Source organism: Salmo salar, chromosome 03 (genome assembly GCF_965601325.2).
Source record: "Salmo salar chromosome 03, fSalSal1, whole genome shotgun sequence".
Lineage (NCBI taxonomy): Eukaryota > Metazoa > Chordata > Actinopteri > Salmoniformes > Salmonidae > Salmo > Salmo salar.
This window is the reverse complement of record NC_138293.1, coordinates 26,352,337-26,380,257: the sequence shown is the minus strand read 5'-3', so window position 1 is coordinate 26,380,257 and position 27,921 is coordinate 26,352,337. Positions and strand designations below refer to the sequence as shown.

General features: G+C 41.6%; 2 protein-coding genes across 7 annotated transcripts; one reads left to right on the top strand and one right to left on the bottom strand.

The window, feature by feature from the left end:
- Window positions 1-425: 425 nt before the first annotated feature.
- LOC106599363 (DGAT1/2-independent enzyme synthesizing storage lipids) lies at window positions 426-9,470 on the bottom strand. 6 transcript variants are annotated; one of them, XM_082973384.1, is made up of 10 exons: window positions 9,388-9,468; window positions 7,253-7,802; window positions 6,931-7,094; window positions 5,292-5,351; window positions 4,307-4,701; window positions 3,265-3,432; window positions 2,770-2,963; window positions 2,488-2,548; window positions 2,251-2,390; window positions 426-2,113 (listed from the first exon to the last, which is right to left on the bottom strand). In XM_082973384.1, the coding sequence occupies exons 5-10, from the start codon at window positions 4,629-4,631 to the stop codon at window positions 2,009-2,011; spliced, it is 993 nt and encodes a 330-aa protein (XP_082829510.1). In that variant the 5' UTR covers window positions 4,632-4,701; window positions 5,292-5,351; window positions 6,931-7,094; window positions 7,253-7,802; window positions 9,388-9,468; the 3' UTR covers window positions 426-2,008. The 6 variants fall into 6 exon arrangements, 5 of the variants coding, with proteins under 5 accessions (XP_082829510.1, XP_045570629.1, XP_082829511.1 ...); XR_014391865.1 differs by having other exon boundaries at window positions 2,493-2,548; window positions 6,931-7,802; XM_045714673.2 differs by having other exon boundaries at window positions 6,931-7,802.
- tgs1 (trimethylguanosine synthase 1) lies at window positions 9,467-27,816 on the top strand. The gene is made up of 13 exons (XM_014190560.3): window positions 9,467-9,707; window positions 9,811-9,875; window positions 10,343-10,491; window positions 12,203-12,908; window positions 15,693-15,822; window positions 19,572-19,658; window positions 19,877-20,048; window positions 21,254-21,620; window positions 21,775-21,933; window positions 24,303-24,446; window positions 24,860-25,076; window positions 25,625-25,703; window positions 27,498-27,816. Exons 1-13 carry the CDS (start codon window positions 9,595-9,597, stop codon window positions 27,609-27,611), a joined length of 2,502 nt encoding a protein of 833 aa, XP_014046035.3. The 5' UTR covers window positions 9,467-9,594; the 3' UTR covers window positions 27,612-27,816.
- The last annotated feature ends 105 nt before the right edge of the window (window positions 27,817-27,921 follow it).

Here is a 27,921-nt window from a genome sequence, read left to right as displayed (position 1 = left end):
ACACCTCCACAGACAAGATGTGCATCCCAAATGGCACCCTATAGGACTCCAGTCAAATGTAGTGCATTATAGGGAAGAGGGAGCCATTTAGAGTACAGACAATGGCTACATCAGCCAACCACAGGCTAATAAGTTGAAGACATCACACAGGACAGGCAGTGAGAGCTGTACAGGGGGCAAAGCCTAGACAGTACTGGACTGAGATAAGCTGTACAGTACTGTATGTGCTGTGGTGAGGATGCCAAGAATGTTCCATATCTCAGATCTCTTCAGGCTTGAGTTTAAGTTCAAGCATCTCTTAGACAAACAAAAGCAGTTTCGCTCTGGTAACAATGTAGTATAACATTCTTTAAGCTTGTGTTGTGTATGTGATGACGTTTGTCTGTGCCAAGAAATAACCCAAAAAAGCCATTGGAGAAATCCAATCATTCTTTATCAAAAATATTATTTAATTCTCACTATTGGATTGCCTTCATTGGGCAGCATTTTAAGTCAAGACAAGTTAGGTAAAAAAAAATTATTGATCTGATTTATTTAAGTGTCATACACTGACCGGTACCCAGCACACATGGCCTTACAATACGCTACTAAACACAGTACCATTTTCCTTGTACTGAAAACCAAAATAACATTTAACAAAGTATACACAATAACCATGGAAAGTACAGCTACCATCTAGCCACAATACAAAGTACATTTCCCCATCTCCTCCAGGAATTGTGAACAAACTGAGCAATCTCAAACATTCAAAACTCTGCTCGTCCTGTAAGCAGAATACTTCAGAGTTAGCACCAAAACATTTTAGTACAGAGAAATACATTTTAGTACAGAGAAATACACTAAACATGTTTTAGAATAGGCTACACATTACAGTGAACTTTTGCACATTAGTTAAATTTGATTCATAGGCCATAAATAATTACTTGATTAAAGTCGTATCGAAACATTAAAACACTGAAAAACACTAGTGCAGAGAATGTACCCATGTTTATGGAAGAACAATGTAATAAAATATTTTTTTCAAAACCACTTCAAATATCTTGGTGTAGCTGTATGTTGCTCCATTTCCATTTTTTAAGTATACAAAGTATTTGTAATAACCGAAATGACTTGTAACACACAAAACTCATAATAAAATATATTTATTTTAACATTACAAATAATTTCTGTCCTGTTTCATAATGGACCTCAATAGATTTAAAAGGTGCATAGGCTACAACTACAGTACATACTCACATAATGTACACAATACAATACATTATTTAAATAAAATGTCAAACATTTTACCCAGGTGAAAGGAAATAAAGCTGCCCGGTCTTCATACCTATATTGCTTCTTATATAGCAATTGCTATATCGTTTCAATATTTGCAGTTATTAAGCAAAATAAAGGCCTCTTAAATAGAAATTGTTGGCAGTGGTGGAACTTAGAACAATGTGTGCAAATCAACTGTGGAATCAAAGTATATACATACTTTCGCAAAAAACACTATACAATTTCTTCAATATGCACATTTGACATTAATCAATTACGGAATATTATACCTTAACAATTTACCTTCGGTACATATTGTTTTGTGACAAAAACTGAGGGCAAAAATCTCCTGAAGATACATTATTATTGTAGGTGTATAGGTGCAGGACCTTCATTTGATCAGCCTGTTATAGGAGAACTTTCCTGCATCGCAGGGAACTTGTAGGAACTTGTAGTGTATTTGAGGTTAAAAAGGCTTCTGAAGTTTGTAATTTCCATTTTGAAATGTCAAACTTGATTTTCCTTACAAAAAATGTATCAGCCGCTACAAAAATGTCTATTAATTATAATCTACAGGATTATTTTCCTGCTATAGGAGACTGGCTCAAATGAAGATCCAAATCTGTAGTTAACCATTCAACTGATCACATGATCACATGATAATACTTTCAATATGTGACAGTTTGTCTTAAAAATATGTAACTGCTTCATATAACAAAACAAAAAAGGATATTCCCTATGGCTATTCAAAAGGTTATTTTTCTTTATGCCTGCTGTGGAATCGCTCTAGTAGTGCTCGAAGGACATTCCCAGGAATAATTTGGTGTCTGTCAATGAGTGCTTGAACGGCTTGATTGGTCTGAAAATCAGAAAGAAAGATTAGGAAAATTCACTGACCCCATCTTTCCCAATCATTTGACTTTTGTGTGCTCTTCATTTCAGGCAGTAAGTAGCCATTGAATTACAGAAATGTGCCATAGTTGCATAATGTCTTACCTTTTCAGCTAACTCTGCTGCACTAATGTTAGGGTCATATGGGATGGGGTCACCTAAGTATGTACGAAACTTCACAGGAAATCCCCCATAGACAGGGGCCATCGGCACGCGGAACTTTTCATACGACCATCTGAAAAAGCCTGAGAAATATAACATTTTCAAGTTAATTTATGCTCTTCTGTGAAGTTAAAAAAAATGTTTTGTCACACTGCAATTAAAATGAATAGTTAAGCATACTTAACCCGCCGAGAGATCGGAATCCTTCCCTGACGTTTTGAGTAAACATTGGAATTATTGGCTAAAAAAAAATGTAAAGACAATAAACATGTAAGAGGACTTCAGATAAAGTGATGCTCCTGTGTAAGAGGAAAGTGACATGCACTGTCTGTCTCCAAATGAGACCCTATTACCTATAGGGCACCAGACCGCCATAGAGCTCTGGTTAAAAGTAGTCCACTGCATAGGGAATAGGGTGCCATTTCGGAACAAAGACAGAAGGAGACAAAAAACAATATGTACCACTTTGGAATCGATAGCCACTTGTGCGAAGCCCCTTCTCTTCCCCCAGAGCAGTGGATAGGTCTCGTCACTGAGGAGCGCCTCCCTCACGCCTCCAGGTGAGATGCCCAGGAGGTGGCCACTTTTCAGTGCCTTCACACACTCTTCCTGGGGCCCATGGATCACACTAAACACCTCCAACAGCAGCTTGAACCCTACAGAGAAGAATACCAGGTCATGCTTTTACTGCCCAATTCTGCTCTTTTTCCCACTACTCAGATATTTCTCATCAGATCTCCGATTGGTCAAAAGACCAATTACTGAAAAAAAGAGGAGAATTGGGCTGCCTGTGTAGACGCAGCCTTAGTATGTCATGTAGTAAGAATGGACTAAGGCAGCTGTAGGCTATATACTGTACACTTAATTGTCCAACTACATACAGAGGGCACATACACTGAATAAAACATCTCCACCTTTATAATTAGATACTGGGAAACGGATCTGTGAAGATCTTACCTGGAACTTTGAACAGAAAGTGATCAGCGACTGAGTGAACAATCCGTCCCTTCTGAATTATGACATTTGCCAGAAAGTAATAATAGTCGATGGGAATAGCCCCATGATAATAGACTATAAGAGCTGCTCCTTCATCTGGAATCTTCTCCATACCGTGGATTTCATATCCTGTCGAGGGAATATGGTAGCATCCACATTAATGTAGAAGCATTTAGAAACATATTAGATTCTTATTTACAATAAAAGTGACTCCAAAATGGCACAATACATTATTTACCATTAATTTCCATTTGGCACAAAATAATCTGAAACACAAACCAAAACAAACAAACGCATCCAACAATTTTGTAGAGTCACAAGCTTGACATAATCATTGCAAGTTAGGAATATGGGACCAAATACTAAACTTTTGACTACTTCAATAGACACATAAGTGAATTTGTTGCAATACACAAAAAAAATTGCTGTAATTTCTAAATGTTTCACCCGATATGGATGAAAATACCCTCATATTAAAGCTGACAGTCTGCACTTTACCCTCATAGTCATTGTATCATTTCAAATCCAAAGTGCCGGAGTACAGAGCCAAAACAAAACAGGTAACTGTCCCAATACTTTTGGAGCTCACTGTAAATATGGACACATGACTGATTGACAGGCAGGTGAGACTAGAGGTGTGAGAATACAGAGGAGAGGAAAAAAAAGAGTACAACTCTATACTTCTCTATTCCTAAACACTAACACACTCATCATTGCTTACATAGTGGCACTGTGGCACCTAGGGGCCCTGCCTGACAACCTTAGCCTCCCTCCCGGGCAGCAGATCTGCGACTCATGTTAAAGCTTCAAAGATGACAACATCTGTCATCATTAGCGGTGCAGGGGATGTAAATACCTTACCCTCAAATTAAAGCTGACAGTCTGCACTTTAACCTCAGTCATTGTATCATTTCAAATCCAAAGTGCTGAAGTACAGAGCTAAAACAACACAATTGTCACTGTCCCAATACTTTTGGAGCTCACTGTATATGTATATAAATACCGTGCCATATGAACCCGTGGCCATCCCACAACGTTGCCAGAGTTTTCCTAGCACCATCCCACATGTTGTTGGAGTAGGCCTCCCTGAGCTGGTTCTTGTGTTTGTACACATGGAGGAAGAGGATGGAGAGGTAGAGGAGGATCACAATGAGGAAGGGCAGGATGAAAACAACGACCAGAGGGGTGAAAACCCAGGCCAGGTACTCCAGATAGCTCAGATAGTCTTCCAGGGGTCCTAGTCCTGACCATTCCTCAAATGCGTGAAAGATGCAGGCCACAAACTCGGCTCCATCTCTGAACATGCAGGACTCGTTCCCATTTGACATACTGCCACACAGTTAGCCTCTCCCAAAGGAAGCCAAGTCGAATAAGGATACCATCTGCCAATGGGCAGGCCTGGAGTACAGAATAGAGAGAAGAGGGCTAACAAGGTGATATTTCAGTACATTCTAATACATTCATATTAATATTTATTCTGCAAAGACAGAGAGCAAACATTGTTTAAATGGGAATCGGATAGAAAAACAACTTTGCCATACAGTATCTATGAAAACTCAAGTATAAATGTTTTACACACCATGCTGATTCTCAAATAAACAAATCAGCATGCGTTTATAAACTGAGCAATCAAGTTAGCTAGATGAAGTGCAGCTACTTTAGAAGCAACACAAATTGCAAGTAATCAAATGGTTGCATTTGTATCATCACTGAATAAAAATGTACTTTTTTTAGGCGGCAGGTAGCCTAGCGGTTAGAGATTTGGGACAGTAACTGAAAGGTTGCTGAAGGTGAAAAATCTTTCAATGTGCTTTTGAGCAAGGCACTTAACCCTCATTTGCTCCAGGGGCGCCTTAATACTATGGCTGACCCTGTAACATAACACATTTCACTGCAACTATTTTTTTTTTAAAATGTTACATTTTAGTCATTTAGCACTTATCCAGGATGACTTACAGTTACAACATTTTGGTAGATGTTTCACAAACCTTTTTTCTTCCAGTGTAAATAGTACTGAGGACAGATCATACCAGGCTCACATGAAACACCTGAAAGACAAAAGTAAAAGGGCAAGCAATTCACACAATCAGAGACGGAAGAGGAAACAAGACATCCCACCCCCACATTCTTTCTATCTAGACCAAAGGCCAGCAGGTGGCGATATTGAGACGTTTCATCTTACCGTCCAAAGGGAATCCATGCAGTCGGCTATACGTGGACCGGTTCGTACATAAAATATTCTCTATTCGGGCTGCAAAAGCATACATTTCCTCCTTAACTGGATTTAATGGCGAGTAGGCGGGGGGGGGGGGGGGGGGGGGGGGGGGGGGGCTGGGGAACAGGGAAAATATCCGTACTACTTCCTGACATTAGGCACAGCGTACTTCCTGGAGTAGCTCAAACTGCGCATGTTGTCTACATCTTAAAGGTAGACTCAGTGAAGTTGTCACGAGCAGCACCGCAGATGAGCGAGATGAAAGACTTCGCTCTCACACAGCATCTGCGCATGTGCACGGATTCACTTCACGCTGTTCACAGCATGGTAGCCAGAGCACCAAAACAGTAGAGAAAGTGAGCCCCGAGCTTCAACGTAGAGCCCAGCAAAGGCATGAATTTTAAGCTCAAGCCCTACCCATGCACACAACGTTCAGACCCTACCCAGGCACGATTGCTTCTGCCAAATGTAAGGCCAGGCCCTGACCGAAACCCCAAATCAGAAATAACTTGTTAGTAAACCCATTAGCTGCTCCTCTCTGTCTGTCACTCGCTCGCTGCGCACAGCTCGCTCTGCATGCGCTCCGCTGGTGGCTCTGAGTCTGTGAGTATCCATAGCAACGGCTCCACTTGGGCTGCTCTGCTCAATGAAGAGACATGAGAGCACTTAGCTGTTAGCTACTTTGTCACTCTAAAATCTGACAAAACTTTTTTTTTCATAATCTCACCCGTCTTAAATTTTATGAGGTTGAGGCACCATGTTATGATCCTAGTCAAATATGACTGTAGTGCACAGTAGATCACAAGCAAATGGCTCAGCTTCAAAATGTTAGTGATCAATTTAGTGTTACCTGAGCCCGGCCCATACCCTAGTTATTGATGAAAAAAAACAGGCCTTAACCCCATGTGTAACATCGAGGCCGTTGGGCTTGGGTTGGGTAGAATAGCTATTTCAACATGCTTAGTTGTTGCGGAAACTGACCCACTATAATGTTTACTTTCTGCATCTACGTCATATCGCTGACTCTACCTTTTAACCGACTTAATTTAGTTTCAAAGCGCTTGAGTCGTCACATAGGAATTAATGGTGTCACGTGATCATATACAGTCATTTGTTCAGAGCAAGGGTAAATTAAAAACAGACTGCTGCAACCTGATTGGCTGAACGCAATACGCCACATCCGGGACTAGCATTTAGCCACTCAAGCATAGTGGTGAAAAATGGTGTTTCATAAAGAAAGTATGCATATTTTCCCCGTTTTTTTATGCCTTCTCACTATTAAATGAAGTTAAGGAGGAAATCAACACCTTTGCAGCCTGAATGGTGAATGTTTTATGTACAGACCGGTCCACGGGGGATATGAGTGTATAGCCGGTTGCATGGATTCCCTTTGGACTGTAATAATAACTCACGGCTTCTGGGCCACATCGATGCTGGCAGATAATTTTCGTAACGTTGTCAGCCAACCCATTAATGAACTCATGCTGCCCCAGCTAGCAATGAGGAATCGGCCCAGAAGCGGCCCTCTTCCGGGGGACTGGAACTGATTGAATCGGCCCGGAATCAAAATGAACGACTGCCCAGAATATGAAGACATTTAATGATATTCAGTTGAAATTGTAATGTGGTGATGTAAGTGTTATAATGTTCCTTAGCTGGTTATGTGATCACTTTGCAAGTACAACGGGCCGTTTCTGTCTACAGGAATTCAGCCGACATTGCAAGGCATCTTACCAGAACCCTCTCCCAACTCGGACGACGCTGGGCTAATTGCGTCACCTAATGGGTCTCCCGGTCGCAGCTGGCACGGGTCCCGAACCAGCATCTGTAGCATGCAGTTTGCACTGCGATGCAGTGTCTTAGACCGCTGCGTCACTCGGGAGGCTCCATCCACAAAGTTTTTAATGCTTATCAATTGCCTTGCACAAAGTATCCAAATACTACACAGGACTATTAAAGAATTTCATTTAAATGTTAATTGTATTTTTTGATCACAGAAAAAATTATAAAATATGGGAAAAAAATAATGAAATGTTCATTATATAAAGCAGCCCGTGTAATCATCTGCCAGAGAGTAGCCCCAATCGGTCCGAGTCCCAAGTAATATATACATTTGAGCCAGATAACTCTCACCAGAATCGGCCCGAGCTCAATCCCCGCATACTTGCCATAAGTAATACTGCCGAAGGCGGCCCAGGCTCTGGCCATATTACGTCAGCGGAGTCTGACTCTCAGCCGAGTGCGCCGACTTTCAGCCAGAATCAGCCCAGATCCACTGTGCTAGCTGGGGCGTCCAAAACATTTTTACATTACATTTTAGTCATTTAGCAGACGCTCTTATCCAGAGCGACTTACAGTAGTGAATGCATACATTTCATACATTTTTTTTATTTTTATTATTATTATTTTTTCCCGTACTGGTCCCCCGTGGGAATCGAACCCACAACCCAACTACCCAGGCTATTTGCATTGCCCCCTCCTCTTTTTACGCCGCTGCTACTCTGTTATTATCTATGTATAGTCACTTTAATAACTCTACCTACATGTACATATCACCTCAATTACCTCGACTAACCAGTGCCCCGCACATTGACTCATTACCAGTACCCCCTGTATATAATCTCGCTATTGTTATTTTACTGCTGCTCTATAACTACTTGTTACTTTTATTTCTTATTCGTATTTTTTTAACTGTATTGTTGGTTAATAAGGGCTTGTAAGTAAGCATTTCACTGTAATGTCTACACCTGTTGTATTCGGCGCATGTGACGAAAACATTAGATTTGAATATGAAACGTCTCCATATCGCCATCTGCTGGCCTTTGGGCTAGCAAAAAAACGACCCCTGCACAACTATGGGGCAAAAAAGACGGGGTTGGCTTAGATTGTTGACATGTAAACTATATTTAGTCTCCAAATGTTTATTGAAAACAAACACATTTGCACAATGAGCACTTGTTGTATCTCAAATACATCGTTGGAGTTGTTGGTTAGCCAGCTATAGTGAATATTTTGCCATATTAGCATTGACATGAAAATCTGTCAAAACACCTAAAAACAAGACATGGTATCAGCAACAAGATAACACTTGCTGAAACGAGGCACTTACGATTCCCCACATGCCAGCTTCATGTCATTGTTACTAGCTATCCGACCGTTCACAATAACGCACCGCTTCTGGGCCACATCGATGCGGGTGGATCATTTTCGTAACGTTGTCAGCCAACCCTTCTATGAACTCACGCGGGGGTGAGCTCCGAAAAAGTTTGGAACGGTCATCCAATTCGGAAACTCGGGCCTCTTTCTAGAACTCCGACTTTCCGATCACTGATGTCATGATTTGACCTCGTATTTTTCAGAGTTCCCATTTGTCTTGAAAGCACAATCAGCAGACCACCAGACCCAGCTGCTATCCATCAGAGCCACCCCGCTGGTTAAGCAGACCGAAACTGACACTTGTTCTCAATTGTAAATGGCATGAGTGAACTATTTTCATTTATCCTCCATATTTAACACAATGTGACAGTTGACTGAGCTAGTTACAGTGCTAACTACTGTCTGACACCTGAGTGCTAGATATCTAAGTAGCTACATCTTAAAATTAACTTTATAGGTAGACAGCCTAATAATGAAAAATCTGTTGATTATATCGGATCAGCATTTCCCTAGATTAGCTAGCTGATTTGCTAATTTACACAGCTAATACATTAGCAGGGCAGCTGGCGAGCTAGCTACTTCCTGAGACTAGCTATAATAAATTACCTCAACTAGCCTTGACACGAGCAAAAGCTAAGAACATCCACTGCATAGACACCAATACTAGTGTTGCATAAATAACAATACAATATTGTTATGAAATCATTACATACATTTCGATCCCTTTGGTAGGTCGAGGAGAGGAAGATTCCTGATATTTTTTGTCCTTGTTTACCCGGTTCCTTATTCATGTGACACAACTAGGAACGAATGTCATTGTAGCCAACACGTGTGTGTATCCGGATCAACTTCGATAGCAGTGAAAGAGCCTTTCTATATTTACATTTTCCGCCAACGTTACCTAGCTAACAAGTGTGAACATGATGATTGATCATGGAAAATGGAATGTGGTTGCCGACATTATTTTCAGCCAAAGGAGCTTGGCTGGAGATGATGGGACGATACACTGCTTGTGTTCGAGAGCTTTTGTACAGTAAGTGAGCTAGCTAGCTATATAGTTACTATACAAGTACAACGCACAACGTAAACTGTGTTGCATTGTTTTCACTTTGTGTCCTCTTTTTCTCCCGGTGTAGGGATCGTGAGTTGTACAGATCTGACCGTAAAGCCATCACTAACTTGGCTGAAGGTGGGCTGCCAGGTAGGACATAACCAATGATGTAGTATACGTCATTGGACATACCTAACCCAAGCCAAGTAAAGCTTAACGCCACGATGTACTTCACATCAACGGCGTTGATCAGACTAGTGTGACCGACTGGAGCTCAGACATCACATACACGTTTTGATTTTTTAAAAAGTACGGATTTCATCATCCAATGAGTAGCCCGCAATTACACATGTTATTGTCCCATGTAATTGCCTGCTATGGTTACCGAAATCCATAGTTTTTGACAAAATCTATAATTTTATGTGACGTGGAGCTCCAGTTTGCCCACACTAGTTGCAGCTTAACTCCGTTGATCTGAAGTATGTCGCGGAGTTGAGTTTTACTTGGCTAACCTAACCACTCCCAATAATTGACATTGACATGCATGTTGCCAACCTTTTCAGAAGCTTTTTTGAAACGTGAAAGTTGTCTGTAACTCAGCCTATTGTTGCACTCAGAGGCAGAGGATGAGCATGGAGAGGACCAGGCAGAAGATGAAGAGACTGAGGAGGAGGAGGAGGATGAACCAATTGATGAAGAAGCCCAGCTTATGGCCAGAATGGGACTGCCTGTAGAGTTCATAAGCTCCTCTGCACAGAGGAAATCTGTAAGTAGTAGCAAGTAAACATTGCCTGTTTATCCTTCACCAGAGAGAGTCCACCTAAAAGAAAGAAGGGGTCATGTTGCTCCGATTACTGATGTGCGGGTTGACTCATAACCCGCAGTCCCCACGGTTATATCCGAATAAAGAGAAAACATTACCTCACGAGTGGCGCAGCAGTCTAAGGTTATTTTTTCAGAGTTCCCAGTTGTCTTGAACTCACTGAAGTCAGATTTCCCAGTACTGAGTTTCCAGTTGTTTTGAGCACGGCAGAAGTCATGCTGGATTGACAGCATGGTCAATGTTGAATGTTTATCCTTTTAAGCTTGGAAAGACCCTTAAACCCAGACTTGGAACCACATACCCACTCCAATGAATAGCAAGCTAGTGATTGCTCAGCAATGCTTGCAGTTAGCCACTGTCACTGATTCCTTCCAAACCACTCATTGTTGAATTTGCGATTTCCAACTTGTTGTGTGATGTTTATGGCCGATGAGCACCGATACGTTTTATCTATAATTTCTCCATTATTTCTCTTCATATGACAAGGATGAAAAAGCATTTGCCAGTAGATTGTCGACTTGATTCATGATGATGTCTGCTAGCTAAGATTTTGAAAGTAGGATGTTGACATGATCAGTCCAATTAAAGCTACGGTAGATAACGTGATTTGACATCATTTTATCTGTGGTCAATGACCTTGAGCCTTCTTGGATGGGCACTTCTAATGTAACTCTTTGGCATCACCCAAGGGGCTTGAATTTTCTAGCTGTACACTTAGATTTGGCGTCCTCATGAATGACAGAACACTGAGCCAATCACGGCGCAACAAGAGAACATTACCAACCCCTACGCTCCATATATTCCGCTGGCTGCCCCCCACCCCCCCACCCACACTGAGCTAGGCTGAAACACCTGCATTTTGGAGCTACCTTACTCAAGAAAGCAAAAAAGAGACCATGTTTGTATGCGGCTTTATTAACTCCATTTTATTTTTTGCAAACTGATATGTAATACGTATTAATTTCAAAATAACATGCAAAACAGGCAACCCCAAAAAAAGCTGTGGCTCATGACGGGTCGCCACTGCTAAGGATACACCAAATGTAGGCTACATTTTGACTCAGGGAACAGGAGAAATATCATTTCTTTCTTTCAACATCTTGAGAGAATGCTCATGCAGTTAGGGACCATCTGTAGTGGTGCTATCTTTATCAGCATCATAGTATTTCAACCACATAAAATAGGCTATGCGTTCAAGCTGAAATCTTATCAGAAACATGTTGGGTCGTTTTCACAGCTTTAGTTATTGCGTTTTATCCGGGTCCCTACATTTATTTGTGCCCCAAAAGAAACAGATGACAGAGAGAACTTTTCTGATGTCAACTACATTGAAGCATTCATTCTATCGATTTATTCTGGTGAGCAAGGTTTTTTTTTAAGTCTTCTAAGGCAACATATAATGACAGAAGAGAAGCAGCATATATCTAATTATAGACAAGTTGACTAACACAGCTTACCAAAATGTCGGAAATTATAAGCAGAAGCATATCTAAAATCAGGCAACAACAAAAAATCCTGCACACTGTCAAAAAATCATTCTACCATTTCTGACTGTAGCCCACAGTGCATGTTCTATATTTGTGGGTTAAGGTCACTTTATCACATATAGTCCTATGCTCTCTCTCACCTAGTGTCTTTGTGTCTCTCCTAAAAGGCCAGAAAGTTAAGGAGGAAGAATGCCAACCACTGGGAAGCAGCCCCTGAGAATCTGGATGAAGATGATCCACTCCAGTCGCAGACGGATGATCCCAGTGTTGAAAGCACCAAGCCGGCGTTTGATTGGTTTGATCTCAGTGAGAGGCCAGGAAGAGAGACAGAGGCAGAACCTCAACCCTCCCAGGCCCAGCAGGGTTGGGAAGACTACTGGAGCCAGCAGGGAGAGGGGTTGTTGTGGCAGGGCTGGTTGGAGAAGCACCCTGAGACCTCCAGCTGTCCAGCCACAGCAGAGCCCCCCTGGGACTGCCCAGGCACTAAGGAGGCATGGGAGCAACACGCCAGCCACACCTTTCTCTACTACTGGGAGCAGTTCAACTACTGGGCAGCCCAAGGATGGACCATAGACTACTCAAGCAGTGCACCAATTGAAACAAAGCAGCCTGGACATGAGGGTGAAGCCGAAGGAGAGCCGACTCATTGTTGTGACCCAGGGGATTTAGAGTTTGAAGGAAGGCTGGAGCGGAGTGAGGTGGGCACTAGTGAAGTGGTCGATCTGATTGGGCAGATGAGCCTTCTGTCAGAGGGTGTTGGTCAGTGTGATTTGAGCAAACAACAAGTGGACCATGTCAGTGGAAATGATGAACCTTGTGATGGTGGTAATCGTAAAAGAACTGCCTCATCAACTAAGTCCACTGAATTAAGAGGTGAGACCTTCCACCTGCCTACAAACATGATATTTCTGTCTCTCAGTTCAGTAAACTATCCTATATCGTTGAGGAGACTGACACTATATTGATATAGCAGTGATTCCCACAGTTCTTGCGCTCAAATCTATTAAAACCTAAATACCAGTATCGTGATTTATTTTTTCCATGGCAAAATGAAAACACGAAGCAGACCTTACTCTTTGGTCCTTTAGAAAAAATGTAAAATATTGTGTGCTTTAGCTTGGAAAATAAATACATGTGACTCTGGATGACAACATAATGATGTTTGTTTCCATCATTAGGGCTGTTTTCCTAAGTAATTTAAATCCGTTTCGTGTTTTGTTTCCTTGCCACAATACTAACGAGTATCACGATACTGGTATCGTCCCGACTAGAGGTCGACCGATTAATCGGAATGGCCGATTAATTGGGGCCGATTTCAGGCTTTCATAACAATCGGAATTCGGGTATTTTTGGACACCGATTTATTTTTATTTATTTTTACACCTTTATTTAACTAGGCAAGTCAGTTAAGAACACATTCTTATTTTCAATGATGGCCTAGGAACGGTGGGTTAACTGCCTTGTTCAGGGGCAGAACAACAGATTTTTACCTTGTTAGTCCAACGCTCTAACCACCTGCCTGACATTGCACTCTACGAGGAGCCTGCGTGGCAGGCTGACTACCTGTTTTGCGAGGGCAGCAAAAAGTCAAGGTAAGTTGCTAGCTAGCATTAAACTTATAAAAAACAATCAATCTTCACATAATCACTAGTTAACTACACATGGTTGATGATATTACTAGTTTATCTAGCGTGTCCTGCGTTGCATATAATCGATGCGGTGCCTGTTAATTTCTCATCGAATCACAGCCTACTTCGCCAAACGGGTGAGGATTTAGCACTGTCGTTGCACCTAACCATAAACATCAATGCCTTTCTTTAAAAGCAATACACAAGTATATATTTTTAAACCTGCATATTTAGTTAATATTGCCTGCTAACATGAATTTCTTGTAATTAGGGAAATTGTGTCACTTCTCTTGCGTTCCGTGCAAGCAGTCAGGGTATATGCAGCAGTTTGGGCCGCCTGGCTCATTTCGAACTGTGTGAAGTTCCATTTATTCCTAACAAAGACCGAAATTAATTTGCCAGAATTGTACATAATTATGACATAACATTGAAGGTTGTACAATGTAACAGCAATATTTAGACTTGGGGATGCCACCCGTTAGATAAAATACGGAACGGTTCCGTATTTCACTGAAAGAATAAACGTTTTGTTTTCGAAATGATAGTTTCCGGATTCGACCAATATTAATGACCAAAGGCTCTTATTTCTGTGTGTTATTATGTTGTAATTAAGTCTATGATTTGATATAGCAGTCTGACTGAGCGATGGTAGGCAGCAGCAGGCTCGTAAGCATTCATTCAAACAGCACTTTCGTGCATTTGCCAGCAGCTCTTCGCAATTCTTCAAGCATTGAGCTGTTTATGACTTCAAGCCTATCAACTCCCGAGATTAGGCTGGTGTAACCGATGTGAAATTGCTAGCTAGTTAGCGGGGTGCACGCTAATAACGTTTCAATCGGTGACGTCACTCGCTCTGAGACCTGAAGTAGTTGTTCCCCTTGCTCTGCATGGGCCGCGGCTTTTGTGGAGCGATGGGTAATGATGCTTCGAGGGTGGCTGTTGTCGATGTGTTCCTAGTTCGAGCCCAGGCTATACTGTTACAATGGCAATACTAAAGTGCCTATAAGAACATCCAATAGTCAAAGGTATATGAAATACAAATGGTATAGAGAGAAATAGTCCTATAATTCCTATAATAACTACAACCTAAAACTTCTTACCTGGGAATATTGAAGACTCATGTTAAAAGGAACCACCAGCTTTCATATGTTCTCATGTTCTGAGCAAGGAACTTAAAAACTTTAGCTTTTTTACATGGCACATATTGCACTTTTACCTTCTTCTCCAACACTTGTTTTTGCATTATTTAAACCAAATTGAACATGTTTCATTATTTATGAGGCTAAATTGATTTTACTGATGTATTATATTAAGTGAAAATAAGTGTTCATTCAGTATTGTTGTAATTGTCATTATTATAAATAAATAAATCGTCCGATTAAATCGGTATTGGCTTTTTTTGGTCCTCCAATAAATCGGTATCGGCGTTGAAAAATCATAATCGGCTAATCTCTAGTCCCGACCCTACTAAAGATGTCATTAGAGTAGCCTATTGCAACCAGGCAGCCCAATTATAGGACATATTATTGCTATAGCCTACTCAGAATGGGTAGGCGATAGCAATATGTCCTAAACACCTCCCTTTTAAAACATATATATATTTTAGTCCTTGTAATTTGGGGCTTTTTCCAAACAGGGTGACTGTCTGAATATTTTATGCATCATACTATCAAAAGATGTGTTCCTTTGAATGAAAGGACCATGTGACACAGGCCCATGCATTTTTAATGGTTCCTCTAGTCAGGGCAAGCAAAGAACCACTGCCTGAATCAACAGCCGTCTCCTCTCCGACTTTGTAGACTGTGATGGATGCTCTCTAAAAATGGAACTTTCCATCTTGTCTGTGACTGATCCCACACAACACTGCTGTCATTTCTGTTTCATAGTATCTCTGTTTTTATCTGGCTTTGTAGCATTGTTTTACACCACATGCTGACTTTTCTTTCCCTGTTTTATCCTCTTGCTCAGAAAACATGCATGTAGAATGCAATGTTGTAGGGACAAATGATGTACACTTTTTTCCCTTCAGATTCCAAACAGGACAGGTGTCACCAGAAAAATAACAATGGATCAAGTGAGAGAAGAGCATCTAGTAGTGATGATGATGATGATGATGATGATGAACCACCAGATGGAAGAGTCACAAAACTTAAGCGAAGGTAAGCTACATGGCAATTTATCTATATTTTCATGTCTTGCAGTATTTTAAAGTATTGTCCTCTTCCTACTGTTGGCATAGCAATATAGTACCAAGAATAGTATAACTTCTTATGGCTTGAATCCCGTTAGCGGGATCGATATGAAGACAGCCAGTGAAAGTGCACGGCGGCAAATTCAAAACAACAAAAATCTCATAATTAAAATCTCTCAAACATACAAGTATTATACACCATTTTAAAGATAAGATTCTCCTTAATTCAACCACAGTGTCAGATTTCAAAAAGGCTTTACGGCGAAAGCAAAACATTAGATTATGTTAGGACAGCACCTAAACATGAAAAACCACACAGCCATTTTCCAAGCAAGGAGAGGCGTCACAAAAACCAGAAATACAGCTAAAATGAATCACTAACCTTTGATGATCTTCATCAGATGACACTCCCAGGACTCAATGTTACAAAATACATGTATGTTTTGTTCGATAAAGTTCATATTTATATCCATAAACCCCATTTTACATTGGCGCGTGATGTTCAGAAAATGTATTCCCACCAAAACTTTGGGTGAATGAGCACATCAATTTACAAAAATACTCATCATAAACGTTGATCACATTTACAACAGTTATTGAAAGAATTATAGATACACTTCTCCTTAATGCAACCGCTGTGCCAGATTTTAAAATAGCTTTACGGCGAAAGCACATTTTTCAATATTCTGAGTACAGAGCTCAGCCATCAAAGCAAGCTATACAGTTACCAGCCAAGTTCTGGAGTCAACTAAAATCAGAATTAGTATTATAAATCTTCCCTTACCTTTGCTGATCTTCGTCGGAATGCACTCCCAGGACTTCCACTTCCACAAATGTTATTTTTGTTCGAAATACTCCATATTTATGTCCAAATACCGTTTTGTTCGTGCGTTCAGATCACTATCCAAAGGCATAACGTGTGAGCGTAAAAGAGACAAAGTCAAATAGTTCCATTACCGTTCGTAGAAACATGTCAAACAATGTTTACAATCAATCCTTAGGGTCTTTTTAACATAAAACTTCGATAATATTCCAACCAGACAATAGCGTATTCATTACAGAAGAACAAGAAGGAGCAGCGCGCAAGCGTGCCCGCGCAGTAAACAACTCACTGCTCCCAGGCAGTCCACAGATTGACTGAGCTCCTATTCTCTGCCCAGTAACAGTAGACGGATGAATCAAGTTTCTAAAGGCTGTTGACAGCCAATGGAAGCCTTAGGAAGTGCAAAATGACCCCACATAGTTTGAACAGGGATTAGATAGAAAAACTACAAGTCACTTCCTGGTTGGATCTTTTGTCAGGTTTTTGCCTGCCATATGAGTTCTGTTATACTCACAGACATCATTCAAACAGCTTTAGAAACGTCAAGTGTTTTCTATCCAAATCTACTAATAATATGCATATCTTAGTTTCTGGGAGTGAGTAGCAGGCAGTTTACTCTGGGCACGTCAATCATCCAAGCGACTCAATACTGCCACCATCCATAAGAAGATAACTGGAAATCACTGTTTCAAGTGGCAAGAAAAGTATGTGAACCCTTTGGAATTACCTGGATTTATGCATAAATATGTCATCAAATTTGATCTGATCTTCATCTAAGTCGCAACAATAGACACTGTGCTTAATATAATACACAAATTATTGTAATTGTCTTGTCTATATTGAATATCATTTAAACAGTGTAGGTTGGAAAAAGTATGTGAACCCCTAGGCTAATGACTTCTCCAAAAGCTAATTGGAGTGAGGAGTCAGCTAACCTGGAGTCCAATGAATGAGATGAGATGTTGGTTAGAGCTGCCTTGCCCTATTAAAAAAAAAACGTACCAAATTTGAGTTTCCTATTCACAAGAAGCATTGCCTGATGTGAACCATGCCTCGAACAAAAGAGATCTCAGAAGACCTAAGATTAAGAAATGTTGACTTGCATAAAGCTTGAAAGGCTTACAAAAGTATCTCTAAAAGCCTCGATGTTCATCAGTCCATGGTAAGACAAATTGTCTATAAATGGAGAAAGTTCAGCACTGTTGCTACTCTCCCTAGGAGTGGCCGTCCTGCAAAGATGACTGCAAGAGCACAGCGCAGAATGCTCAATGAGGTTAAGAAGAATCCTAGTGTCAGCTAAAGACTTACCGAAATCTCTGGAACATGCTAACATCTCTGTGGACGAGCCTACGATACGTAAAAGAAGAATGGTGTTCATGGGAGGACACCACGGAAGAAGCCACTGCTGTCCAAAAAAAGCATTGCTGCACGTCTGAAGTTTTCAAAAGTGCACCTGGATGTTCCACAGCACTACTGGCAAAATATTGTGTGGACAGATGAAGCTACAGTTGAGTTGTTTGGAAGGAGAACACAACACTATGTGTGGAGAGAAAAAAAGGCACAGCCACACCAACATCAAAACCTCATCCCAACTGTAAAGTATGGTGGAGGGAGCATCATGGTTTGGGGCTGCCTCAGGGCCTGGACAGCTTGCTATCATCGACGGAAAAATGAATTCCCAAGTTTATCAAGACATTTTGCAGGAGAATGTAAGGCTGTCTGCCAATTGAAGCTCAACAGAAGTTGGGTGATGCAACAGGACAACGACCCAAAAGACGGTAGTAAATCAACAGAATGACTTCAACAGAAGAAAATACGCCTTCTGGAGTGGCCCAGTCAGAGTCCTGACCTCAACCCGATTGAGATGCTGTGGCATGACCTCAAGAGAGCAGTTCACTCCAGATATCCCAAGAATATTGCTGAACTGAAACAGTTTTGTAAAGAGGAATGGTCCAAAATTCCTCCTGACCAGAAAACGTTTGGTTGAGGGTATTGCTGCCAAAGGAGGGTCAACGAGTTATTAAATCCAAGGGTTCACATACTTTTTCCACCCTGCACTGTGAATGTTTACACGGGGATGTTTACACGGTGTGTTCAATAAAGACATGAAAACGTATAATTGTTTGTTTTATTAGTCAAGCAAACTGTGTTTGTCTATTGTTGTGACCTAGATGAAGATCAGATCAAATTGTATGACCAATTTATGCAGAAATCCAGGTATTTCCAAAGGGTTCACATACTGTTTCTTGCCACTGTAAATGCTGACAGTGACTGACACATTTTTCATAGGGGATTGAATTGAACTACGATTCACCTTGTAAAGGCTTCCATTGTCTACGATTCACATTGTAAAGGCTTCCATTATTGGCTATGATTCACCTTGTAAAGGCTTTCATTATTGTCTATGATGCAGTGCATGTAAAAGTGTCAGCCAGGGGAATGAATGGAAGTGCTTATCATCTGTCTTTTCAATTTCAATTTTCAATTTCACTTTGATGGAAGGAGATGTTCATGTCCAAGACACAGATTCCGATGCTTCTCCATGTTTCAATAACCAAGGATTCTGTAAATGGAATCTGTATGCATAAATCAGTAAACATCACGTGATGGCCCATTCCAACCCAAAGGCTGGTACTGGGGACTGATATGTGATTTAGCCTACACAATGCTTTGTGAGACTATAACAATATTTTCCCACATGTTCCATAAACGTTCTACTGTTGGCTACACATTCCCTATGTAGTGTACTACTTTTTACCAGGGCCCTCCAGTCAAAAGTGTACACTATGTAGGGAATATGGTACCAATTGGAATGCAGTCTTGTTCGATCATTGTGATGGTGTGTAAGGCTAATGCTGTGTATTGATCTATCGTCTACTGATCTGTTGACCCAGTCATGAACTGGATGTGGAAGAGAACCCTCAGATGTCTGTGGATGAAGCCTGGGATAAACTGGGATTAAAGCGCAGCCACGACCCCATGTAAGTCAGCATTACTCCCTCAGACTTGGGTCTGCGTCCCAAATGGGAGCCGATTTCCTATAAAGTGCACTACCTTTGACCCAGCCTGGTCAAAAAGTGGTGCACTATACAGTATGTAGGCAATAGGGTGACATTTTGAAAAGAATCCAGGTATATGTACAAATGGTTGAGATTGTCCTCTTAGAATATCAGTCTCTTTATGTTGTGTTTTTTTGTAGGATTGAGAGCGTGCTGAAGTTTAAGCCCAGCCCCAGTCACCACCATGGAAGTAGGGCTGGGAGGAATAGGAAGCAACATGGAGGGAGGAAAGCAGCCTGCCACAACACGCACACCTTCTTTACTGAAGAGGGAGATAACACAGAGCCCAAGTTGACCAAGACCTTTCAAAAAGTAACATTTTACAAATAATTTTCACACAAACGGTACGATTGCGATACAAATAGAATCACCCTCGTTTTAGTACCGCACACCCACATTTCATAGCAGCTCCTGACTGGATTAGCAGGTGGGTGAGATGCCCTGTGGTTGACACTAAGGATCCTTCTCAGAGAGGTCTACCTCATGTCTTACGCTGCCTCAGTCTCCACCGGCAGAGAGAGGAGAGAATGGGAGCACAGCCAATACTCCCATCCTCTCTCCCCTCCTGTCAGTGCTGGCCTCCTCTGACACACCACATCTCTTTATGCATGCAGCTGCTGTTTCAACCAACTGAATCTATTTACAATGAGCCGCCACACTGCACCGCACCGAGGGTAGCCGCACTGTTTAAAGTTCATGGATCATCATTATTTGAGTCGGTCACATTTCATTGATAAGACTGTGCACATCACTGGCTGACCTTGAGGAGGACAGGAAGAGTGTGTTCAGTCGGTCGCTATGAACTCAAACATGCTTATTCAAACCATGGTAGAGAGGCTCGGAAATGCTACTATTCTGTTTGCTGACTGTGCGGAATTGTATTATCCCAGAGAAATTGAAACTTGTCAAGGTACTGCACTTCAGAAAGGTAATGACTTAGTGTACCTTCAGGTATAGTGGACATCAGTGTGTTTCTACTGTGTTCAGACATTATTAAGTCATGTGTCGTACTGTGAGAGGACTTAAACCAGTTAAATGCAGTGCTTTTCCATTGATCTTTGTTTTGAGCTCACTGAATTGATCTTCTGGGCAAGACTTGCAGTATTTACTGTCTGCAGCAAATGGCATCATCATCCAGCAGGTGTAACAGTATAGGTTCCGTCCCTCTCTTCGCCCCAACCCGGGCTCGAACCAGGGACCCTTGCACACATCAACAACTGACACCCCACGAAGCATCGTTACCCATCGCGCCACAAAAGCCGCGGCCCTTGCAACGCAAGGGGAAACCCTACTTCAAGTCTCAGAGCGAGTGACGTCACTGATTGAAATGCTATTAGCGCGCACCACCGCTAACTAACTAGCCATTTCACATCGGTTACACAGGCACAGTAGAAATGACTTGAGCCCTGTTGACGCCTACTTTAAAGAATGGTTTCGTTGTGATGCTTCTCTGTTCATCTAGCGTTCATTGGTCATGCGTGTTTGTTGTATTCACTCACGTGCTGCTCTGTTTTCAGGTTCAGAGTTTCCTCCAGAAGGTTCAGAAAGACAACGGCACACACACAGCCGTCCCGGACATGTCAAAAGGCCAGACACATGAGCACGGGGAGCATGCCGACAAGAAGAGCCCTGCTTGTCCACAGTCAGAAGGAAAAGAAGAGAGACTGGAGGAAGAGATGCAGGAGGAAGAGGAGAAGGAAGATAGTCCTCAACTCTGTTTGGAGTTGGACTGTACTGAGCAGCTCCCTCAACCCTCCCAGCAGAACATCGTCACCAGAATAGAGGAAGCAGAAGAGGATGAAGAGATTCAATTCAGAAGAGAGGTGTACTCACTGGACATACCAGACTACTTAGTTCCCAATGCACTTGAACATAATAACACAGGTGGGTTTGCCTCAACAGCCGGTTTAGACCTTTTTCTAACCCAGGGCTTTTTCATAAAGAGCTCATGTCAGATCTATATTTTTTGGGGTGTATTTCTTGTTTGATTGTTGAAGTCTTGTACAATTTACTACTTTTGTGCTGCCTATTTCCCCAGAGTCTACTGGGAAGACTGGTAAGAAGAAGAAGAAAAGGAAAAGAGGAAAATGTGGAGTGATGCCAGCTGAGATTGCAGCGGAGCCCGAGCTGGCTAAGTACTGGGCCCAGCGCTACCGTCTCTTCTCCAGGTTCGATGAGGGCATCAAGCTGGACCACGGTGAGTCACGGAGCAAACGGAACACACACACTTAAGAAAACACAACCAATTTCTTCATACAGCAGAAAGTGTTAATCATATGGAGGAACTACCTGACCTCCATATTGTTGTTAATATTCCTCTAGTTTGAGAAGAATTATTCTCCTATTGTAGTCTCCCAACCACATCTATTAATGCAGCCCAAACGGAGGGTCAAATGTGATTCAGGAATGTACTTTATTCTGAAAAGAAAAGGATTTTCTCAAGGTGACTGAATGTTAAGTATTTTTCTCTGGTTGAGAAACGAATGGCTGTATGTCCAAGGTAAAAGCTCTAGTTTTGCTGCTCCTGAAGTCTAACATCATGTTGTCAAGAGGGGAAGAGAGTCAGGGATGTTGAGATGTGGTGGTGGGGATGTAGAGGGCACATGGATGAGCTGGCAGGCAGGGGCCCACCTCTGTCTGTCTTTAGGGAGAAGTGCTGATGCCAGTGAAGCATACCTCACATTTCTCCCTCCTGCATCACATGACACCAGCAGGCTTCCTCCCTGTCTCCCAGCAGAGCAACTCTACTCTCTCTCTCTCTCTCTCTCTCTCTCTCTCTCTCTCTCTCGCTTCCTCCCTCCCGCCCGCTTTCTCGTTCCCTGCTCGTGCACGTCCTCTCATTTAAGTGCACCAGACTAAAAACAGAGTCATGAACACTGATGCACTGATAAGAGACTAATGATTGGCACTCTGTATGCAGATTAGGTTCATTTAAGTAGAAGGATTAGTTTTCCATTTCCAACACAAAGTGTAGATACTGTAGCGGAAACAGAAGCAACCTTGTACTCTAGAAGCACAAATATTCATACTGTTAGTGCTCAGTTATAAAAGCTTTTTTTTCCAGCTCCACTGAAATCCTCCAAATGGATCCTTTTTGAGTTAGCATTTTAAACATTGATTTTAACATTGGTTCGAAACATCAAGTGGTTCTCCAACCTCTTTCTGGCAAAGAGCTTATCTGTTATCAGAGGGCCAATCTCGTCCTGCCGAATCTCTCCCTATTCTCCAAAGTATTATGACTAATGTGTTCCCCTCGCTCCAATCAGAGATCTTTCACAGTGCATTCTGAATTCTGTTTGAAAACTAGATCAGAGCCTTTGTAACTACTCACTTATTCATGTCAACAGAGGAGAGCCAGGATACATACCACAGCATGGCTGAAACTCAGTCCAGATTATTTACACCGAGTTCTATCAGATTCATATGGTGTCTATTGCTCAATTAGATACAGGAGGAAAGCCAGAGAAAGTCTATACAGCCTCGTGTAGCAGTGCCTGGCTGATGATAGAGAGCAGAGTGTGAGGAGGGGTAATCTAGTATTTTGGGACTGAAGTCATATGGGTAATAAAAACTCTTTTTAACATGGTGTTAGAGGTTTCCTTCAGGAACAGCAATCTGTTTTGAGAATCCACTGCAAACTGAAAGGAATATCTATCTCAGTGAACATTAGGAAAACAAATGAAATGTATCTATTACGGATCCTCCCATGAGCTCAATTGGAAAGTCCATCCATGTTTCTTTGTGAAACACCCTCTCCTCAGCCACTTTTCTCAGAATGGAGGGAGGGATGAGCACTGTAATGAAAGAGAGTGAGGAACGTGAAGTGTTACAAGAGAAGAGTGCACTCCCAGCATTGTTTGCCTTAGCAGGTGTTTATTCTCTGAGGAGGCTGTGAAAACAAGCAACTTGAAAAGAAACCGGCGATGGCTGCTCGAGAATAAAGGCAGATGGTCTAGGTGAGGAGAGACAGGAGGACGTGGTTGGTCTATGAAGCATCCCAGTCTCTCCACATCCTCAATATCCACAGCATACTTATTCAATAAGTTTTTTGGGTTGTCTTGTATGGTATATTCAGGCTATTCTCAATTTAATTGAAGATACACACACCTACTTTATATTCCAGCAGGCCTAATATTTGCCTGCAGTAAAATGTGAATGACAGCTGTTTTAAAATGTAACCGTCACTAGTGTTTTGGTTATTTTGGGGAAGTTGCGAATGGAACTAGCCCACAAAATCAATCAATCAATTAGATGATATCATATTTCTGGACAAATTTGATGAATCAATAATGAACCAAAATATTTGGCTTGAATATCAGATTGGTATTGTTTGAACAAAACCATTTTACAGTTGACTGACCTCTGGTGGCTATGCTTTGCATTGGGGATCACCGCAAATCAGAAATTAAATGATGATTCCTTAAAATATGAATCAATAAATAAAACAATTCTACACGGCATATATATAACTATATTTTAAAATAGTAAAATGAGACAATATTAATTGCCTCTTTTGTATTCAGTTTGTTAAAGCCTTTCACTCTGTCCGTTTGTCTGTCTGTCCAGAGGGCTGGTTCTCTGTTACCCCAGAGAAGATAGCAGAGCACATTGCCCTGAGGGTCCAGGAGAGTTTCCACTCTGAACTCATCATAGACGCCTTCTGTGGAGTGGGAGGCAACGCCATCCAGTTTGCCCTCACTGGGAAGAGGGGTATAGTAGCATCATATTTGAGCCAAGCTTCAGAGGCTCCTTTGCTTTATTAACTTTATATATTTTTGGTTGCTGTATCTGTATTTGCCTTTATAAATAGGGCAACAGTGTTCCTGACCCTGTGACCAGGAAAACCTCTGGGGTCCATATTATATCCTATAGGTTAACAGTTATGCGTCATTGTCCTTAGTGGTTCTCCCTGTGTGTCTGACTCAGTCTGCGTGTCTTTCCATATATGGGCCCTGGTCAAAAGTAGTGCACTACATAGGGAATACAGTGCCATTTGAGATGCAGCCTGGCCGTCTGTCCCTTTCCCTTCCTCCAGACATTTAAACAGATATAGAGCATGTTGTCCTGAGTGGTACTCCCTGTGTGTCAGACTCTCTGTCCTCCATGTCCCTGGCCCCATGCAGTGCTAGCCATTGACATCGACCCGGTGCGTCTGGCCCTGGCACAGCACAACGCCCAGGTCTACAAGGTGGCCGAGCGCATCGACTTTGTGCAGGGAGACTTCCTGCAGCTGGCACCTCGTCTGCGGGCGGACGTGGTGTTCCTCAGCCCCCCATGGGGCGGCCCAGACTACCTCAGCGCAGACGTCTTCGATATCAGGACCATGATGTCGCCAAATGGATATCCTTTATTTCTCACAATGAAGCTGGTCTCAGGCTATTAGTCAGGCAACAGGCCAGACTCCGAGACGGGCCAGGACAGAGGCACACGCAGATAGAGGCAGAGTGAGAAGGCCAGCAGTTTGTTAGCTAGCTAAGGGGGAATGTGAAGACAGGAATTGTGGATGTAATGAGAAAAAAGGAACCTGCACACTGCTCTTGATAGTATCACTGCTCTTTAATAAGCTTTACATATCAGTCTCACGTTCTGACAAGGGCCGCCAGGCCGATACGTGAAGCTTATTAAAGAGCAGTGATACTATCAAGAGCAGTGTGCGGGTTTCTTCTATCTTCTCATTTTATTCAACTGTTACCGTGCACCTGCAACAAAGATGGCTCAGATGTGCGAGTGCCTTTTGAATTTTGAGGAACAGTTCGTTTTGTTTGTGGGTTGGTCTTTTCTTGCCAATCTGAGTTTCTTTTAATATTCCACTAGTATTTACACGCATTGTAGCATTCTATTATGTTGTCGTTGAAGAGTCTAACACTGTTTTCCTTAACTGTTAATACTTTTGACATTTTCAGGTTGTCCAAAATAATATCTGATAATATTGTGTACTTCCTCCCACGAAATGCAGACATGGATCAGGTAGGTTATATGGACAAGTGGAGGAGTATTGATGGTTTGCAACTCCTATGTGGATGTTGAGTCTTTGTGCATGCTAGTCATGCTTGGCTCATTTTCTACCATTGATTCAAGATCTATTTATATTTGTTGATATTTCAGTGTAAATTAGATTACAGCAGTACAGTCTGAAGGCCTATAGAAATGTGATGTTTCTGCAGGGCTCCTTATATGGAAGAGGATAAAAGCTGCATCCCAATTCACCACCCTTATCCCAAAGTGTGTACTTGCACATTCCTCGTCATTGGATTGGTATAAGGATTGGCAAGAGGGAGTTGCCACCATTTGATAAATCCATGCAGGAAAATGTGCAAGTGCACACTTCAGGAAAAGTTAGGACATAGCCGTAGTCAGAGCTGATGATGCCAGGCGCCTGCCTGCCCGGCTGAGCCTCCTCTACTGAGCATGTTTTGGGGAATGCCCATACTTCCTTTATTTACTTGGTTGCCCATCTCTGTGCTATCCCGTGGCCTGGGGCTGTAAGTGTTCTCACTGTCAGATCAAAGGCTCCCAGAGCTGGGAAAGGCTACATTGGCCTCATGATTTCATTATGCCTTCATGTATGTTATCAGCAGTCTAAAGCAGGCTGTCACCTATTGACCCGCTTATTTAGCAGTGGCAGATCTAACTATTTTGAGTGCATGTCTACTACTACTTGCTACTATAAAGCTAAGTCCATGGTAGCTGTTATCAGAAGATAAGTATAATGAGCTTAGAAGCACACTCCACTCCGTATTTATTTGGTCAGTGAAGCTAAAATATTTACATTTGGCTATATACCCCAGGATTTTGGATTGTTTCAAATGAGGTGACAGTACAGAATGTCACCTTTTTATTTGAGGGTATTTTTATACATATCTGTTTTACCTGTATCTAGTCCCCATTTGAAGAAGTCATAAGTATTTGGCCAAATTCACTTATAGTGTATTAAAGTAGTCAAACGTTTAGTATTTGGTCCCATAGTCCTTGTACACAATGACAACATCACCTGTCACTCTACAAACTTGTTGGATGCATTCACAGCTTGTTTTGGTTGTGTTTTGAGTTCTGTTTTGCCCAATAGCAACTGAATGGTGAATAATGCATTGTCACTTTTATTTTAAGCAAGAATAGAAGATGTTTCTGAACACTTCTACAAGTAGCTTCACTGTCCAAATAAATAGAGGGGAGTGTATAGAACTACATTGACCCAAGCCACCCAGTTGATCAATCGGTACTATTTACATATTGGCTAATTGCACTAGGCCCCTATTTATTTTAGTCCGAGTTAGTGAGTATTGTTATTGTTCTGTTTGATTGTGGCGGTTCTGACTAAGGTTAGTTAAATAAAAATATTTAGGTCAGTCTGGCCTTTACTGTTATTGTCAGAACACAGTGGTTTAGCAAACAGGGCGGAGTTTAAACAGGCACCCCAATTCTGATCTTTTTCCCACTAATTAGGCTTTTGACCAATCACATCAGGCCTTTTTCAGAGCTGATCTGATTGGTCAAAAGACCAATTAGTGAAAAGATACATCTGAATTGGGCTGCCTCTGAAGGCAGCCTCTGTAAATAATAACTTGCCAGCTTTGTAGGTAAACAGTGTACTAGATTTACGTACAAATCTTTTACATAACTTGAACTTTTCATTGAAATATACTTTCCATTATAAATCAAGGTGCTGATTTTTTTTCTCTCTATATAATAAATGTTCATGTCAATGACTCGGACTTGTAATTAGTATAGTAACAATGTTTAATTTTTATGGTTGGGTTCCAGATCGCTTCTCTTGCAGGGCCTGGTGGGAGAGTAGAGGTGGAACAGAACTTTCTCAACAACAAGTTAAAGACAATAACTGCATATTTTGGCAATTTGATTAAATCAGATTGCTAGTTTTATTTGACCTAATGCTAAACCTGATCTCAGTTTGGGGTCAGTTTTTTTTTTTTGTGCATGATGATGTGTAGACATACCATCTGATGTTTTGTGTTAGTCTGCCCATGTGGTTATACACGTTTTACTGCTTTTATTTTTCAACGAACACATTTTCTTGCATTATCTATTTTTGTATTAAAGCTAACCATGCCATTTTACATTGCCTGGTTCTCAACATTGTCTTTTTTTTTTGTGGAAATGCATTCAAATGTTGTCTACACACTAGATATGCGTAGATAGATGGGCATCAGAGTATAGCCAGCCAGCC